Genomic DNA, 21,039 nt, shown 5'->3' on the forward strand with positions numbered 1-21,039 from the left:
ACTTGTTTTTATACCACTTGAGTTTATTTATGACTTCGGAAACTAAGCTTACATCCTCAGGTCTGAATATTAACAAATAATAGTTATTTTTCATACCTGAAGATGGAAGTTTAGCTTCCGAAACTAGTAGTCATAAATAAACTCAAGTGGTATAACTCATGTGTTTCCTTAATCATTTTAATATGTCTTACCACAAAGTGAATGCCAAACAATAAATGAAATTGAAAAAATACAACAAAATTAACTAAAACTAAATAATCATCACGACGCTTTCCTGCAGGGATAGGCAGAGCGAATAGTACACCATACGACTCCATTTTTGCAAACATTCTTCGCCTTTTCCACATTAATGCATTCCCTCATACATACCCACCGATTATTCTAACTCCGGACCTGACGACCACTTAAATTATTTTCAAATTCAAACCATCATCCGCCCCCGATGGTGCATAGAGCACTGCATCATATAAACGCAGTGTTATCTTGATCGTTAACATATAAAGGAAAAATGATCAGCCCTCTGCTCCAGGGTAATATTGAATAAATATTAGAGTGAAAAAATCGCTTATATATTATATATACTGAATCGGAACTGAATCCTCGAAGTACGGTAGCCGAGCGTGCTGACCATTATACTACTGAGGAAGACATTTTCTACGTTCAAGTATTTGATTTAATCGGTCATGCCAACTTTTCCTCGGCCTTCATTCGCTCATATTTCCAAAACTACAATCGCCTCACACATTTCTTTTATTAGGTAAATAGCGCTCAAAAAATATTATCCTTAAAACTCACTTCACATTTGTTTTCACTGATTGTAGATGAAAGACGATCAGTTTGACTAATGTGCGGCAAAACCAAAACAAAGGTGTATTTTTTTCTTCACTATTTCAACATTTTAAATTATGTTTATAAAATTGAATATTTTTTTTTAAACCCACTTTTTTATGAATACAAAGTTATTTAATTTTATAAAGTTTATAAAATATGCCACAAAGTATCTGCAGAAAACATTCAAGAAATTTTAAAATTATCTTTCAAATTAAATTATTTCAAATTTCCTATTTGTAAAATTGCGAATCGTCAGATTCGTATACAATATTGGAAAAACCCACGTCATATTTGTTCTCCTTTTTCCCTTCTCTGGTCAAAAATAACAAAATATCCTATCAAAAACATGACACACGGTCTTGTGTTACGGACATTCATCATATAATCATTGAATAATGTATTATTTTTGTGCTGTGACTCCGGATTTTACGAACGCTGGAACAGCGATTGACGAGCTACCAATCTACGGTATATTTCAAACAACCGAGGGTCCTCGCAAGAATTGGTGATTGTTCGCGCGATGTCGGACATGTTTTGTCGGTTCAATGGGTTGACACATTCTCCCGGATTAATGTCGATGAAAACACAAAACTGACATTGTTTATGCCGTACCGTAAGCTTATAAGAGAATGATGACGATACAAAGTAGCGAGTGTTTTTGCCTAGAATTTTCACTCATGAATTACATGAAATTAATGGAATTCAAATCACAATTGCATTGCGCAATAACACGTACATTTTTTTATTATTAGAAAGAGATATATTTTCATTTATATTTTTACAAAAATACTTTGCGAGTGTTTTTGCCTAGAATTTTCACTCATGAATTACATGAAATTATAGTAACTTTAAACATAACGTAAATCCACTCACAAGTAGGCACAGGCTATGAAACTTATAAAGTTGAAGCCTGAGTAGGCACATGATAAACGGTGTTGCATAAGCCGTAGCTAGATTTCAGAGTCACTTGGACGTTAGGTAATTCATACAGAAAAAAAACGTGTTACAACGTTTTCGCAAAATCATCAAAATAGAGCATGTTTATTCAATTCAATTCAATTTTATTCAACAACAAAAAAAATACAACATTTTGAGTGTGTTCAAATACTTGTCCACAAATCTGGATTATTGCCTTTAGTGGAGTTCTAGTGATTCAAGAACAATGTTTCAAAATTGGTTCATATATATAGAACTTCCAAGAATTTGAGAAGTGTGGTTTTCAACAATGGGTAGAATTGGTGTATGTTACACGTGTGTAAAGTGATCACTCAAACTAGCCTATGACGGTCGTCAGCACCGTAAATGCCCAGACTTCCATATTATTCTTCATCTTTGATGAGATGTCAAAAAATAATATAAAAAATATATACATAACAAACAAAATTTTGTTTATGTAATTATGTAAACAAAGTTTTGTCCGCCTCCGTAGTGTAATGGTCAGCACGCTCGGAGGTCCCGGGTTCGATTCTCTGGGGGGGGTCAAATAAATAAAGTAATTTTTTCACTCTAATATTTATTAAATATTACCTTTGGCTGGAACCTGAAGCGGAGGTTTGATCACCTTTCCTTTGTGTGTTAACGATCAAGATAACACTGTTTTTATATGATGCAGTGCCCTATGCACCATTGAGGTGCGGATAAGGGTTCGAATGAATATATTAAAAGTAAGCAAGAAGACTGAAAGGTGTAGAAGAATCCCGGTTCGGAAAACTTCTTCACACATGGAACAGATCAATATCGAATGTGATAATGTTCAACATAGCGGTAGCCCTTCCTACAGGCATAACCATTTATTGTTACTGCAGTCAGTTTGTAGAATTCCTAAAATTTTTGGGTAATGTATCCAAAATAAACAAGATTTTTGGATCGAATTCTGCTTTATTTAAATATATACAATGATATATAATGTGATGTGTTTCGTTTTATCAAGACATTACCAAACTCAATAAAAATGTTTGATAATGTCTTGATTAGACGAAAAGCGTCACATATATCATTGTTTCCATATATTTAAATAAAAGTAGAATTAGATCGAATAATCTTATTTTATTTTGAATATATTAAACATAAATTTGAAAATTGAGCATGTTTTTGCCTAGAATTGCCCTCATGAATTACATAAAATTATAGTAACTTAAAGATAACAGCAGACCGAAGAAGACAGTAAACCGACTCACATTTACGAACAAATTAGCTTTAATATTTAAAAAGTTGAAATTTATAAAGGGACATGATAAATGGTGTTGCATAAGCCGTAGTTGATTTTAGGGTCACTTGGGCGTTGGGTGAAATTTATAAAAAGAATCTATCAAAATGGGGTAAAATTCAATATAAATATATATTTTTTAATCCATGAAATATTAATTTTGTATTTATCATAAACAAGATAACTCACCCTACGGACGATATATCGATGAATGTAGTAGAGGCGAAGATTGCTGTGGCGTTCTTTTCTCTCTGCCTACCCTACGGAGAAACATCGTGATGGTTTTTTTTATATATTAAATCCGTTTTTCTATCACGCCGCTTCCCCGCAGGGGTAGGAAGAGAGAATAGAATGCCACACCACCCCCTTTTTGCAAACATTCTTCGCGTTTTCCAAGTTCATGCACCTTCTCATACATATGCGCCGATTATATCAACTCCTAACCTAACCGTTTTTAATTATTTGACAAACCTGATAGTGACAAGTTTTTCTCGGTCTTCCTCTGCTCCTTTTTCCAACTACAATCACCTCATAAATTTGTTTGATCTTTCTCTCCTCACTCATTTGTTCCACAGGAAAGAATGCAAGGCTGAGATAAGAATTATCGAAGAAATTAAGGAAAGTGTGTTTAGATGGTTTGAGCAAGTGAATCGAATGAGTGAAGAAAGATGATTAAAACAATTATGAGGCAAATGTGGTTGATAATTGAAGCACAAGAAGACCGTGGAAAACTCGACATGATCAAGTATTTCAAATACTTGAAAGTGGTCGGCAGGTGTGTATGAGGAGATGCATGAATGCATAAGAGGCGTAGATTATCTTCAAAGAGAGATTGTAAGTATGGTATGTACGATACACATTAAATTCAAACAACCAAAGGTAAAAAAACCATCATTGCTCAATATGTATTATAAAAATTACTCACACAAATCTCAAGATAGCGCCTCCCAGCAAATCAACACACACAACACCAATAAAATAAACAATTATTAAAAGATGTATTAAACAAAATGAATTAAGTCCACATATCACTAAAGCACACTTTATAAAAATACAGAAACACATGTAACCAAATCACATCACGTACCAACGTACATCACGTGTGGTCGAAATGTATACTTAGTATTTCGCAACAAAATGCAATATAACGCATATTTTTATATGACCGGCTTCTCTTTTCTCAAAGTACACTTAAATAACAAAACTATGTAACAATAAGATATAAATTCAACATTTTGAGTGTATCTAAATACTTTTTCGCAAATCTGGTTTATCTCTAATAAGAAGTTATTTTTCATATTATTTTTTGACATCTCAACAAAGATGAAAAAGAATATGGAAGTCTTGGCATTTACGCGGTTTACGAGCGTCATAAGCTGGTTTAAATGATCGCTTTACACATGTGTAACGTTCACCAATTCTACCCATTATTGACAACCACACTACTTAAATTCTTGGAAGCTCTATATATGTGAACCAATTTAGAAACCTTGTTCTTGAATCACTAGAACTTCACTCGACACTTTACTCGAACTACTTTTTTTTTTGCACTTCTACCATGTATATTTATATATATATATATATATATATATATATATATATATATATATATATATATATATATATATATATATATATATATATATATATATATATATATATATATATATATATATATATATATATATATATATATATATATATATATATATATATATATATATATATATATATATATATATATATATATATATATATATATATATATATATATATATATATATATATATATATATATATATATATATATATAAACATATATATATATATATACATATATATATATATATATATATATATATATATATATATATATATATATATATATATATATATATATATATATATATATATATATATATATATATATATATATATATCTATATATATATATATATTCGAATTATAATAAATTGCTTGAATTACTAGAATTTACTGTACATTTATGGTGAGATGAAAGAAGCATTTTTATTCAACAGAAACTCTTTAATTTGTATGTGAGGTCCGAATCTCGGATTTTAATCACATACATGAGAAACCCTAGAATATATCCTTTTTTATCGTTTTTCATGTGTGTGATTATAATCAAGGATTCGGATTGTAAGTTAATTTATTTACAACATTTTGAGTATGTCCAAATACTTCTGGATAATCTCCAATTATAAGAGTTATTTTTTTATTATTTATTACATCGCGTTTCGGATTACGGAGCATTCGGATTAGTGAGCTGGCACTATATTGTATAGATATCTGCCTTTGGTACGGGAAAACCCAGTGAGAACACATCAACATACCCTACGTAAAGTGTTCTAACTACATTTTTGTCAATTTTGATATATTTGGTGTACGTTATCAACGGACCGTTATCTACAAATATAAATAAATAAAAAATATAAATGAAATTAATTACGCCTAGTTTTCAGGCGTATAAGATGCTATCTGCATCGATTTTTCGAAATGAACTGAGCTCCTAAAACACTAACTACTTAATTTTGACAAAACATGAAGTTTTAAAACGATTTAATGTATTATTTTATTGTGTTTGAGAATTATAATACTTGTTTAGAACTTCAGATAAAACCGTGAATTCTTCTAAGCTCTCTTCCTGTAAAGTAACAATTTTGCAGATGGAGTACTTTACCCAGGGACCGTCGTCATTATCCTTTATTTAAATATTTAATAGGTGTATGAAACAAACAATGATAAAAATGAATTGAAAATAATTTATTTAAAGAAGAAACGGTATGTTATTTTATTTTATTTAATATATCTGATTTCTTTTGCACTTTGCATTCTGTGTTATTTATTATTTTAAATTAATGTATAAAATGCAGTTAATACAGTAAAAGAATTAAAGAATTAAATGAATTTAAAACGAGAAATATAAAGCGTGTATGCTTCTGACAGGTTTATTAAATGTACAAACATAGTAAAATATTGTTGAATACGTTATATATACAAAATTACTTTATAATTACACAACAGGCAACCATTTAAATTGGATTTTTAAATCAATTTGCTTAACATTTAAACGGAGTTTAATTTAAATTTACAATAAAAAATACAGACTAACATTTTTAACACGGAATGATTTTTATGTAACTATACAAATGCATAAGTTTTGTACTGGCGTATCTTGGTGGAACTCCAATAAACAAAATTAAAAAAATTAAAACTATATACTTTTTGCCACATACCACATTTTATTTGGTCATAGGTGCCATTTTGTTAGAACTACACACCCCTGACATCCATTTCCTTTATTCTGGGTAGAAAAATTAGAAGAAATAAATTTGGCGACGATGTTCTTGACTGTCGATGTTTTCAGGCGTTCTGATGATTCTGGAAGGTTCATTATGTTTCTTTTACACACTAACAATATCCCTGATTGTGTTCACCTACAAACAAATTGATTGACTATCAGACACACGACCTACAGGCGGCATATTGAATTGTTTCCCGAATGCATGCTGAGTTGCGATGACAGAACGTCCCAAAGAAAAGTAGGCTTCCACGGCAAACGCGCGCTCCTCGTGTGTCCGTGGCATGATTGACATTAAACTAATCTAAAAAACCGTGATTTCGAACGCGCTATAGAAGTAACTGTTACTTTGTGGGCCGAGTTTCAAAAGAGGAAGTGACCGCGCCCCACCCTGTATAACAAAATATAGAAAAATAATTTAGAAAAATAATTAAAACAACAATATATAGAAGAATAATAGGTAGCAGAAGAAGGATGAAAGTAGACTGAATGCAGTCAAAATGCGATCTCTCAGAAGAATGTGCGGTAAAACGATGTATGATAGATGTTCGAATAGTGAAATAAGGAAGGAGTGCAAAGCTGAGACAAGCATTATCGATAAAATTAAGAAAGGTGTGTTGAGATGGTTTGGACATGTAGAACGAATGAGTGAGGAAAGAACGGTAAAACAAATTTATCAGGCGAATGTTATTGGTAAAAGGAGTAGAGGAAGACCGAGAAAAACTTGGCACGATCAAGTATGTCAAATACTTAAAAGTGGTCAGGTTAGGAGTCGAAACAATCGGCGGGAATGTATGAGGAGAAGAGGCGAAAAATGTTAGCAAGGACAGAGTGGTGTAGCGTTCTATTCTCTCTGCCTACCCCTGCGGGGAAGTTAGTTAGTTAGTTAGTGAGTTTAAAATTTACGATTGACTTTCATACAGGGCTTGTAGGATATCGTAAAAAATTGACAAAGGGATTTTAAACAGGGCATTGACGTGCTTAATATGCATGATGATCGATAAAGTGTGAAGGACACTTGGAAGAGCAGGCGTGTCTAAGTGTATTTAAGATCAGTGGTAAGCAAACTCGACAAATCTTTCAACAAAAATATCCGTTGTACAACGATGTAGGTTTCTTTTGAGAGACAAATTTCTTAAACAATTTTCTTGATAAGTAGGTACACACAACTTTCTAAACTTTATTTCTTTAATTTTATTGCATTTTTTTGTAATAATTAACTCAATAATATTTATATTTAAAGCATTTACATACATTTCATTGTGTATGTATAATTATTTTTTCTATGTTAAAAAATCAATACAAATATCTCCGACGTGTGAAAAGCCCAGAATTTGTAAACAAAGATTTGGACACAGTAAAATTATCTGCCTCCGTTAAAATAAATATATGATACATGGTGTACATTTACAAGTTATTTAAAAGAAAACTGAATGAACAACGCCCATATAAAAACCGTTAGAACAAGGTAAAACTACCCTTATTTACTGAACCTTGATGTTCGCAAAAAAATAGAAACATTTTGTCGTTCGCTTTCTTGAAAGTATCCTGAAACTTGCGAATCACGCATGCCTGAAAAACCCTGTTGCCGAAAATAAAGAACGTTCACTGTTTAGGTTTTTCGCCGCCGCAATGGGAAAAGTTTTCATGTTTTTGGAGCCCGCTTTCCCAACAAACTCTAACCCGTTTTTGATGGATGTTGTACCAGGCATTAGTTTGTGGATGTTGGAATATTGGAAAAAAATGAGAAACCTGAAACCAATTTTATCTTTAAAACGCAGAGTATTTCACACTATCTCTTGCTGTTTCGAGACTGACTTTCGAGAAAAATGATACATTTACAACTTCACAAAATATTTTGTGTATTCTTTTATTTTTTTTACATAAACTGGATACATTTATTTTGAAAAATTATAAACATACTCAATATTTTTTTGTAGAGACCAACTAAGCCACGTTGTGTGTCTTGTCAGTGGAGTTCTTTAAACATACGTGATTTCATTGTTTTCATCTATTTTAACCTTGAAAGGTTATCTATTTTAACCTTAACACACAAAAAAGGAAGATTTTATTTTAAATTAAAAACTATTTTACAATTTTCAAAGAATTGTCTTTTGACCATTTACCCATTTTTTTTTGCCTTTGTTCCATATTTTATTTTGACCTCTAACCTCCGTCGGCAACTAATTAAATAAATGTTTATTAAAATAACTATAATACATATAGTTTTTTCAACCTATATTTTATTTAACCAGTGACCGAGGTTCGTCGTTACCGACATCATCAGACTGGTATGAAGCTAAACGAAATTATTTATTATGTACACAACATGACAGGCGTTGAAACCATATTTTTTTTAATCATATTTTCCGGCAATTTTTTTTAAATTTAATATATTTATGTTTTGTATTTAAATATTTATAACATTCTAATAACGGTAATGGTTTAAAGTGTGGTTATATAATTTTACTTAAGTAATGGGTTTTTAAAATTAACATACAATTTTTTATATATAAAATCATAAGTAATGGGTTTTTAAAATTTACATACAATTTTTTATATATAAAATCATAAATCTTTCCCAAAACGAAAATGTTATTTATATTTTAAAACAATACCTAATTTTTTTCAATTCATGGTAAATTCATTTTGGTAAAAATGTTAAAATTATAAAAAATCATGGTTTTCAATCCCCCCAGCTTTGTTGTGAATATGATATAAAATTTTGTCTAGCCTGATGTCTGATGATGTCAGCAACGGTAAAATCCGGACACTGATCAAATTAAATATAAATGGAAAAAAAAACTATAAGTGTAGCTGTTATTTTATTATATTAAATGTAGTTCCACCAAGAAATGTCAGTTTAAAACTTATGTTTTGTACATACTTACATGTATTATGATTTATCAATTTTATCGAATTTAAATATTCAGGAAAGCGGATTTTCTTACTGACTTACTCCCACTTAACGCATTATCTATTTGAAGCATATGGAATCCACAAACTGACTCCAGGATCTTAAACTTGTCCGTTAAGTTTAAAAGCCATTTTGGGAAAGTTTAAACTGAATTTTGAACTTTTTTTCTCAAATTTGCCATTATAAGAATATTCAAGTTTTCAAATCACGAGTACAACTGCCCGCAAGCTACAATATATCTACCTCGTAATATATTTGTATTTAACCTAGGAAAGTTGGGTCTTCAGGCCGTATAACAAGTTTAAAATATACAAATTTAAAAGAAGACAAATCATTGTAATGTCACTTCTATACAATATTAAGTACAGAATGTAAAAATATTTTCTTAGATTACAAAAAATATGAAAGACATCTCAACAATGATGAAATTTTTTTGTCTGATGTCTAGGTATTTTTATGGTTTATGACCTGTCGTACGCTGAAGTGATCACCCTACACACGTGCAACATTCGCCATTCTACCAATCAGTATCTGGATACACTCAAAATTTTGTGAATAAAATAACTAGTCCAATTATTAACTGAATAAAATTAAAAATCACATTTTCAAGCGTTTCCCAATATATAAAATGATCCGTTAAGGATATTGCGTACATCCAAATAAAAGGGCCTCTGCCAAACATTAGCAATCTCAATCCATCCGTATTTGGCTCTAGTGAACTCACATGCACACTGTCATGGGATAAATGATTTATTTAGGAGTTCCAAAAATTTGAGTAGTGTGGTTGTCAATCATCGGTTAAATGGTGAATATTGCACGGATGTAAAATGATCACTTAACAAATATGAAATTTTTTGAAATTTCGTGTGGAGATTGTGATAAAAAATATATTGGCCAAACTGCGAGAAATTTAAAGATTAGAATTAAAGAACATCATAGCGGTCTTGTTAGTAATTATTTTTCGGAATTTGCAAATCACATAATAGATACTAATCACTCATTTCACTCTCATAAATAAAAATTATTACACCTTGTTCCATATAAAGGCCAAATTATGAATTATCTTGAAAATTTAGAAATCCAAAAAACCTGAATTCTAATAATAATTTATTAAATAATATATTGTTTCAAAATTCTTCACCATTGCTTTCCATTTTTCCTTTGTTTTCAAACTCCGTCCCTTGACTAACCCCTTCCCCTTACTTTCCTCTCTCCTTATTTATAGAACAATTTTATATTTTAGTTACTATACAGACCTGAATGATGGAAGTTTAACTTCTGAAACATGTAGTCTACATATAATAAAACTCAAGTGGTAAAAAACGAAGTGTTTTCTTTAATCATTGATCACTTAACCAGCCTATAATAGGTCATAGCCCGGAATTCAATGTTCTTCTTCATCTATGGTGCAATGTCAAAAATGTATAAATAAAAGAAGTTGCATGAAAGTTTTGTCACCCTTTACAATGTCACGATTTAAATATTGGCACATTTTAAAAATAATAATAAAAGTTTAATTTTCGAGTGGTTTTTATTCATGCCGGTTTTTCATTTTTCCTTTTAAAGTTTTGAAATTGGATTGTAGATATGTTCTGCAAAAAGAATTGTTGAAATGCCCGCCATTTCCTTCAGTAAAATATGTTTAATTATTGTAATTTTTCTTATTATTCCTTGAAAACTTTTCGACACACAGAATCCAGTTCGCAAAGCAGCCCCGACGTTATAAAAATTTCAAGCCCTGCTATATATGATTGCCTTGTAAATTTAATAGGGAATCATACGAAATGAGTAAGAATTTCATTAAAAGTTTCCATCGAAGGTAAAGAGGGTAGTTTGCAAAGTGACGGGTTGGTATTGCTGTTATATCTAACTCCCTTTAGCAAAAAACCTCTTGAAATTTTAATTAAGATCGTAACTTAGGTGTTTGATTTTAAAACATCTAGATTGATAAAAAAATACGATTTTATATAAACCCCGCAAGGGTAGGCAGAAAGGATGGAAAGTTTTTTCATCACTTTTCTGTCCTGACATACAATCCTCGCCCCCTTCACATCCATACATCTATTCATACATGCCCTCCGATCACGCAGATTTTTGACACCCTTATATATATATATATATATATATATATATATATATATATATATATATATATATATATATATATATATATATATATATATATATATTTATGTATATATTTATATATATATATATATATATATATATATATATATATATATATATATATATATATATATATATATATATATATAATATATATATATATATATATATATATATATATATATATATATATATATATATATATATAGATATAATATATAGATATAATATTTACATGAATAAAATGGTTAGTTTTTTTTACATATATTTTTCGTCGTTACCTACCGATATCATCAGACAATAGATTATGTATCATATATAAAACATTTCAACATTTTTCTTCACTTAATCGATTCAAGTTTTTGAGTTAAAAAAATATGTATAATAAGACGTCAGCACGCTCGGCTACCGTTCTGGAGGTCCCGGGTTCGATTCCCAAGGGGGGTAATAATAAATTAATAAAAGTAATTTTTTCACTGCAATATTTATTCAATATTACCATGGACTGGTGACTGAAGCGGAGGGATCACCTTTCCTTCATGTGTAAAACGATCATGATAACACTGCGTTTATAAGACACAGTGCCCTATGCACCATTAGGGTGCGGATAAGGGTTTTATTATATTTTATTTATTACATAAAAATGTAACAATCAATTTTAGGATGTAACAAGATAAGTATTAGGATAAAGAGAAAATTTAGAAAGGGGTTATTTTATGTGGTCAGTATTGGATTAAATTATATTTTTTTACATCTTAACATAACGATCATGATATCAATGCGTTTATAAGACACAGTGCCCTATGCACCATTGGGGTGCGGATAAGGGTTTTATTATATTACATTTATTACATAAAAATGTAACAATTAATTTTAGGACGTAACAAGATAAGTATTAGGATAAAGAGAAAATTTAGAAAAGGGTTATTTTATGTGGTCAGATTGGATTAAATTATATTTTTTTACATCTTAACATAGATGAAAAGGAATGTGGAAGGCTAAGTATATAAATAACAGAAAAACAATCAAGATAACACTGCTTATTATATATTATACCATGATATTCTGGTAACACGAAATCAATAAGAGAATGTTCAACCATCTAAAAAATCCTACATTATTATATTGTAAAATATGAATTTCTACGAAATAAATTCTGCTCCAGTCAACACATCATATCTCATTATAACATCTAGGGCAAACCTACTTTGCTGTTAAGCACTTTTACGTCTTTGTTGAAATTACAACAGCGTCTGTAACTGACTCGATTTATTATAAAATACAAACTTGAATTTCCATATCCATTTTCATAATCTCGAAATTAAATTTAGCGTAAACTTTCTCACGAAATTTTTCTATCACAACAATTTTTGATATCCCGTATACAACTTTGTTGTTTACAGTGATATTGTCCATTTTATGTTTGAATATGTAAAATTTTCTGTCTGCTTTCAATTTGCGGAAATAAATAACATTTGTATTTTTTTTATACAATAGGGTGTGCATAGTTTTTATTCAAGATGGACAGAAAAAATATTTTAAAAAATATTTTTTTTTTGAACTTGTCACACGCAACTATTGATAGACAACAGTTGATTAAATTATTGGTTTCATCTATCTTTATAACTTGGTGACCAGGAGCTTCATTCAAATCAAAATTTAGAATTCAATTTAAGTGCACATTTTAAACAAACTACTAACTTTTAAACTTTTGTAAAAAACTACGCATATCTGGTTTTATCTATCTGTTTAACTTGATGACCAGAAATTTAATTCTTATTCAAATTTTGAATTTAACTTGATTTTATGTTTTGAACAAATTTACTTCTAAATTACGCATACCGCTCACTCCTTTCAACAACGTCAAATATCGAAAATCGACAATTTTCAGTTGTGCATGTTTTCGAAATGCTCAGAAAATGTACTATATCCTAGCAAAAGCGTTATATTTTTAGCTTCATTTTTACCTGCTAAGGGCAAAAAGTGTTGTTTTTGTATTTTGATAATATGCTTTATATTTTTCAAATGGAGAAAAAACATTCAGGATTTACCTAAAAAGATCTGTTGCACAGTACAAAGTTAAATAAGTGGCTTGACATTTATTTTTAATATATTGTATTATGTTTTTGAACTTTAAAAACGATCTCCCGAAAAATCAAGTTTTTTTTTATATATGATGTTGTTGAAAGGAGTGAGCGATATCTAGTTTTATCTTTTAATGTAACTAAAGACCAGATGTTTAATTCTTATTTAAATTTGAAATTTAACTTGATTGAATAGTTTAAGCAAATTTACATTATTATTGTATTACTAAAATACGCAAATCAGGTTTTATCTATCTATGTAGAAGTTTAATTTTATTAAAATTTTGAATATAAATTGATATAACGATTTAAATAGATTTTGTTCTTTAATACGGGTATCTGGTTTTATCTGCGCAGTTTGATAATTTTATAAGGCAAAAAAACCATTACGTAAATCAAAAAGAATGAAAATATTTATTTGATTTATATTTATTAACATATCAAATTATGTGGTTAAAATTACATTTAGTAAACCAAATGTGGATATGCTAAAACTCTTTATTATAAGTGCTTATTTTTCATTCGTTTTTGTAGTCAGAGAAGGGTTTAACTTCATTACCAAATAATCCTTTACCCTATGTCTGACCTCTTTATTCATTCATTCACCCTCAATTACAAAAGAAATGCTCGCTGGCAAATCGTAGATCTCATTTCCGTTAACTGAATTTATAAATTACTCAGCTGGAAGCTGAAAAACTTTTTAGACCACTAAATGAATATAATCAACGGCATCAATCTCCTGTGTGTTTTAAATAAAGCACAGTAATTTCTTTTTTCATTGTTTATTTTTTATGATTTAAATTTGTTAAAAGTGCAATTGTGATGTTCTCACTTCAATGCTCATCAATTCCTTTTACTACTCCTACAACTACCATTACGGTTGGCAGAAAGGATGGAACGCCACACTCTTCTGACATACACTTCTCGCCCCCTTCACATCCATACATCTAGTCATATATGCCCTCCGATTACGCAGACTTTTGACACCACCAGATCTTAGGTTCTTATTGATCTGATCGTGCCAAGCCTTTTTTAGCCGTCCTCGTTCTGTTTTCCCGCTCACATTCACCCAAATATATTTTCTTTGTCATTTTCTCGCTATTCATTTGCTCCACATGTTCATACCACCTTAATGAACTCTTCGTAATCAATTATTCCTTGCTCAGCCTTACATTATTTTCTTATATCTTCGTTTTTAATTTTGTCATACAATGATTTTCTACACGTTTGTCTGAGGGATCGCATTTCAACAGCGTTCACTCAGCTTTCATCCTATCTTTGTCAGTTACATGTTTCACTTCCATACATTAGCGTCAGTACCAGCACACCATTGCGAACCGCTAGCTTGGCTTCCATGAACATATTTGCAAACCCTCTGTTCAAAACACAATTTATTCTATTCCCTTCTGCATTCACTCTTCTCTCAATATCCTTTTCCACTTTTTCATCCCTTGCGAACATGCTGATTAATTCCTTATTTTTTATAAATGTAATGTGACATGTGATGAGAAATATCGACATAGAAACACGTGTCACACAAGATTTTAAGAAATAATTGTATGAGTATTTACCAAGTAAAACGCAAATGTAAAATGGATAAATATTACTACAAAGTGACTTGGTAGCAGAATCTATTAAGTTGATGAGATGTGGGCAGAAGGGAGATCTCCTGGATCCGGAATATACGAGATTGGACAGGGATCAGGACCGTCGAGACGCTGTTTAAAGCTGCTCAAGACAAGGACAATTACTCTCAAGTGATAGTCGACGTCAGAGGAAGACCTGACATGACACAAACATGAAAGAAGAATATATTACCAGAAAGTGACTTTGTAGGCGAATCTTTTAATGAAATTACCTTACTACAATTTGATTAATATACATATTTTTTGGATATTTTTCATTTATTTTTACTTAAATGAATATATCTTTTTTAAATTTAGAGATAAAGAAATGTGGATGATTATGATGTGTTGAAATGCTTTTGAAAATCGTTTTATATGGTACCAAGATTGATTCAAACTTTAAGCAGCGCTTTTTCACAATTAAAAAAATATATAAAGCAAGATACACGTTATCAATATATCAAGATACATAGTTAGGAGAAATTTCAATTAAATTGTTCAATTTTTATTTGATGAAATATTAATATGTTTTTGAAAACTAATTGTTTATTTTCACCATTAATATTACCTTTTCAGAGATTGCTGTATTTGACTTCACGCGATTCAAATATTTTTTCCATTTGAAAAAATACACCTTCAAGCATTTTTTCTCACAAAGATATTACAAACGGACTTTGTTTACACTAAAAAATACCACTCCTTTTTAAAACACAAAAGATTTTCAAAATATTTTTATTTCATGCATTCAACGCAAGACTTTTAATTTATCATCTGCAAGAGTCGTTTTAATTCCATGTAGTTTTTTGTTTTGTTCAAGTTTTGTTTTTGTTTTTAATACACAATTTAACTTCCTGTTTAAACACATTTTGGTGGCGTTGTGGCACGTGTTTCATTGTTTACAGCAGCATTTTTAAACGTATGCAAAATTTAATTAAAATTCAGGGATTAATAAATAATATGGGGCAGCGGTTATCAAACTTTGGGACCACACGGACCACTAAAATAATTATGAAATATATTCTTTAAAAAAAGGAGAAAAAAGTGATAACCTAAACTGCACTATATAAGTAACATAACTCAACATAGGTGAAAAAGAATATGGAGGAAGCGTAAACTCTTTAAATAAAAAAATGAATAACCTAATAGTTTTACATTTTGTCATCTTAACATAGATAAGAATAATGTGAAAGTTTGAGTATTTTAAGGTCTTGTCATAGGTTAAAGTGATCATTTTACACACATGCAACGTTCATCATTTGACCTTTGATTGACAATCACACTATTCATGTAAGTATGTGATTATAATCCAAGATTCGGACCTCACATACAAATTGGTGAATATTACACGTGTGTAAAGTGATCACTTGAACCGGTCTATGACGGTAGTCTTATTCTTCTAACCCTTATCCGCACCAAACGGTGCATAGGGTACTGCATCGTAGTGTAGCAGTGTTATCTTGATCGTTAATTGCAATGGCAAGGTGATTAGCCCTGCGCTTCTTGTACCAGTCCAAGGTGATATTAAATAAATATGAGAGTGAAAATCGGCCAAATTCATTTTGACCCCTCTGGGAATCGAATCCGGGACCTCCAGCACGGTAGCCAAACGCACTGACCACTGCGCTACGGAGGTGGACAGGATGACGGCAGTAATCCCCATAAATACCCAGATTTCCATATTTTTTTATGTTGAGATATCAAAAAATAATATGAAAGAGTTAATTTATAGAAAAATGAACATTTTTCAATTATTTTAAGTGTAAATAATTTTCTTATTTTCAGAAGGCTCAATCTTCAACCGACTCGCACACAATCTGACACTCGGCGAGATAAGTCAGCCGCGGCTGGAGCAGCCCGAGCGCGGCGTCCTTATCTCGTGTTGACATAGACGACGCCGACGCCGAGCCAGACTGAGACGCCATACACCAGACCCTGTACACCTGAGAGAGATTACAGCCACCAGTAGCGCGAGACATCGCGAACCGCACGCCAGATGCAGCCTAGACAATAGGACCTCATTACAAGTGAAAATCCAAACTTTCCGTGTATAAATCAAATCAAATCACTCGCGAACTAAAAGTATACTTAAAACTTTTGGCAGGGAACATTTTATGACTGTTACGACTGTAAATCAAGTGGAAATTAAGGGCTCGCAATTTATTTGTGAGTATCGTTAAATTCCAACACGCGACGAGTGTTATACCATCTAGATGTTAAAAGTTTAAGAATGGTCACTAAAAAGTTTCTTGACTGAATTGCATATATTAATATAATATAAATATTCGATAACGATGATTCCTTGAAATATTCAAAATATCTAACTGAAATCTTTATTTCGTGCTTTTAATCGTGTATTTTTCTTTAAAATAATTCAAAATGAGTGTTTTTTTCGATAAGATTTTAAAGTCGGGTGATTCGGGTGTTGTGAAAAGCTTTGGGAGAAAGCTGTTAGACACGGTGACTGAATCGACGAAAGTTTTGGGAACAGTTCTTAACAATCACGACAATACGGAGAGCGGTTTGAGCTTCGATTCTAGAAGCACCCATCGTTCTTTAGAAATGGATCCCAGCAAGCACGACGTATTATTCGGGCACGAATTTGGAGATATAGACCTGGATATCCTTCAGTCTGTGAACAAAAGCCAGGAGATGGCGTGTGTGTACAGGGCCGCAGCAGCTCAACCGGAAGGAAACTGCCCAGTCTTTTGGGATGGCATTCTGTGTTGGCCCCAAACCGCCCCTGGAACAGCGGCTCTACTGAAGTGCTTTGAAGAATTTGAGGGCATCCGATATGATTCATCACGTAAGTTTTTTCTCCTATGCTTAATCTATGTGATGATTGATTTGCTACTGTTATGATCAGTTTTTACAGGACTATCGCTTTATATTGAAAGTTTTACAAACCGAATTGGAAGCCTAATAAATTGGTCATTTAACCAATCAAATTGGACAGTTTACAAAACAAAAAAAACGATACATTTTATTTTTTAAAATATTTTTCACATGTTTTTCACGATCTTGTAATGAACCACACCTTCTTGTAATGAACCATTTAAAAGAAAAAAATATTCTTAAAATACCGACACAACAAAAACGTGTTACTAGTAAAAATGTATGGATTTGACAAAAAAATGCCGAAGTAAATATTTTATTCAGAATCCCGAAAAAATGAATGTTTGTTACAAAACTTATTAAAAAATTTACATATTTGGGAAAAAAAATCCTCCAGGAAGGAGGTACAACTTGAAACTCAATGAATTTTTCTAATTCTCTAAAGGTAAGGTAAAACTTAAAACAAAGTTTTCATTACAATAATCTAATATTAGCATTTGAGAGAAAAATATTTTCCGGACAAAAATACAAAAATTATTGACAATATTTTTACCTCTAAGGAAGCAATATTATTTCCTTATACCTTCTGAGTTTGAGTTAAGGGGTGGAGTTAGAGATTAAAGGGAACATGGAAAACTAAGGCGAGGAATTTTTAAATATTTTTATTTTAATTTTTTTATAGCTAAATTTTCAATTTTATTCATTATGTAGCCTTTGTGTGGTACTGGGTGCAATAATTTCAGTTTGTGTGAGTTGAATAAGTGATTTGTATCAATTGTGTGATTTTCGAATTCAGAAAAATAGTTACTAACAAGACCGCAACGATGTTCTTTAATTCTTATCTGTAAAATTATCGCGGTTTAGCCTTTCTGTAGCTTCTGAAAAAAGTCGTTTATCAATTTAACAAATCAATTTAACTGAATTGGAAATAAAAACTGATTACCTACTACTTACATAAAAATTAGTTTAAAAATCATTTCAAATAAATAACAAATCTCCACCAGTAGCGTAATTGATCTAATGTGCAAATTTTTCACTTTTTATTATTTTAAGTCTTTTATAATTTTTTTTAAACATTCCTTAAAATACACCCCGGAAATTTACACATATTTCCAACTAATAATCACTCTAATAAGGTAAATACCGTAGATTGGCAATGAATCAAAAAGCTTGTGCGTAGTTTTATAACATTGAAAATTATTATTTTATTTTATCTAGGATACAAAATATTACTTTGGATTTTACATTATTATATTCAGGATACTTAATATTTTATGAATTTCAAATTGTACTGACTTAGCGAGGATATTTTAGTTAATTTTTTTAATCTTTCGTGCTTGAAAACTGAGGATTTACAGGTTATAAACACTTTAACGAATATAAATCGAGACTTCTTACTTGAAAATCTTAATAATACCTTTTGATTAAATCACTTAAGAATATTTTCATAAAATTTTTCAAAAAGATTACCTATTTTTCTGGTTCAAAATGAAAACTATTGTGTTTTTGTCGATTGATTATTTTAATCAATGATTTTTTGGTTGTAACATATGTATTATTTAGTTGATTAATGATGAAAACTGTTTTTCTTTCAATTAATTCATTTGAACAATGATTTTTGGGTTGTAACATATATGGGTGTAGGTATGTATTTTACTAAACGTATGACCCTATTACTTATATTTACAATATATTATATATCTAAATAAATTCTGAAAGGAAAAGTAAGCCTTATTTGAGGAAATCTGATAATAAAAAGGAAAAAATAAAAAAACGGATATTTAAAAAAAATACCTGGCTTAACTTCGCTCGCGTTATTAGCTTAAATACACATGAGTAAACAAAGGCTTTTCCGGAGAGAAAAAAAACATGATTTGTAAAATTTTAGCGACCCAAGTATAAAATTTTGCGGAAAATTTACTGGCAAATAACAGCTACAATTTTTACAGATATAAAACATTGCAACATATTTTTCGTTTCTCTTTGTGAAATTTCAGAGATAATTTTTTCACATATTTTTAACTTGGATTCAGATTTGCAGCCTCATTAAATATCAATATGGGCTCCATGATGAAAATATTATTGAAATCAGGATTTACATTTTTGTTTTCAATATCTCGTTCAAAGAACTATAACATTTATATTTACAGGGGTTACAATCCATCAGAGGATTGTTAAAGTACGTACTTTGTGTGTAAAAAATTTACTCAAGCTAAGGGTGTGCTGAAATATGTTATGTGTATGTAAATGTTTTCTTTCAACCATTTAAAATGAAAATGATATTTTCTGGGGTTTCTCATATATGTGATTATAATCCAGGATTCGGACCTCACATACGAATATGAGGGTTTCTGCTCAATAAAAAGCTTCTTTTCATCTCAACCAATAGATATCTAAAGTGAGATTCTAGCGATTCAAGAACAATGTTTCGAAATTGATTCATATATTGCTCACTCCTTTCAAGAACGTCATAAATAGAAAAACTTGATTTTTCATGAGAACGTTCTTTAAATTTAAAAATATATTAGAATGTGTTAAAAATAAATGTCAAGCGCCTTATTGAATTTTTTACTGTGCACAGATCTTTTTAGGTAAAACCTGAAGGTTTTTTCTCCATTTGAAAAATATTTAGTATATTTAAAAAAAATTAAACAATTCATTTCTTCAAAACGTAATACAACACGTTCTGCCCTGTAGCGGGTAAATATTTAGTTTAAAATATGCCTCTTTGGTGGAATATAGTACATTTTCTGGGCATTCCGAAAACATGCACAACTGAAAATTGGCGATTTTTGATTTATGACGTTCTTGAAAGGAGTGAGCGATATATAGAACCAAGAATTTGAGTAGTGTGGTTGTCAATAATGGGTGGAATTGGTAAATGTTACACGTGTGAAAAGTGATCACTTCAACCAGCCTATGACAGTCGTCAGCCCCGTAAATACCCAGACCTCCATATTCTTCTGTCAAAAAATAATATAAAATTTTATTGCATGAAAAGATTGCAACGATCAATTTTCGATCTTCATTTATAAAATTTATAACATACAACGATATCCAGAGATTGTTTTGTGTAGATTATAATGTGACCAGTT

The 21,039-nt window shown here is 30.5% G+C and overlaps 1 protein-coding gene across 1 annotated transcript in view; it reads left to right on the plus strand.

The window, feature by feature from the left end:
• LOC148299016 (uncharacterized) overlaps window positions 1–17,915 on the plus strand; it is a gene marked incomplete at its 3' end in the record, with an annotated part of 107,364 nt that extends 89,449 nt beyond the window's left edge. The window contains exon 2 of the mRNA XM_088276450.1: window positions 16,895–17,915. Within this exon, the coding sequence (XP_088132576.1) occupies window positions 17,489–17,915 (427 nt within the window). The remainder of the gene's footprint in view (window positions 1–16,894) is intronic.
• Between the last annotated feature and the right edge of the window lie 3,124 nt (window positions 17,916–21,039).

The sequence above is a fragment of the Brachycentrus maculatus genome, unplaced genomic scaffold, assembly GCF_059751285.1.
Source record: "Brachycentrus maculatus isolate JH-2025_06_01 unplaced genomic scaffold, ASM5975128v1 h1tg001419l, whole genome shotgun sequence".
NCBI lineage: Eukaryota > Metazoa > Arthropoda > Insecta > Trichoptera > Brachycentridae > Brachycentrus > Brachycentrus maculatus.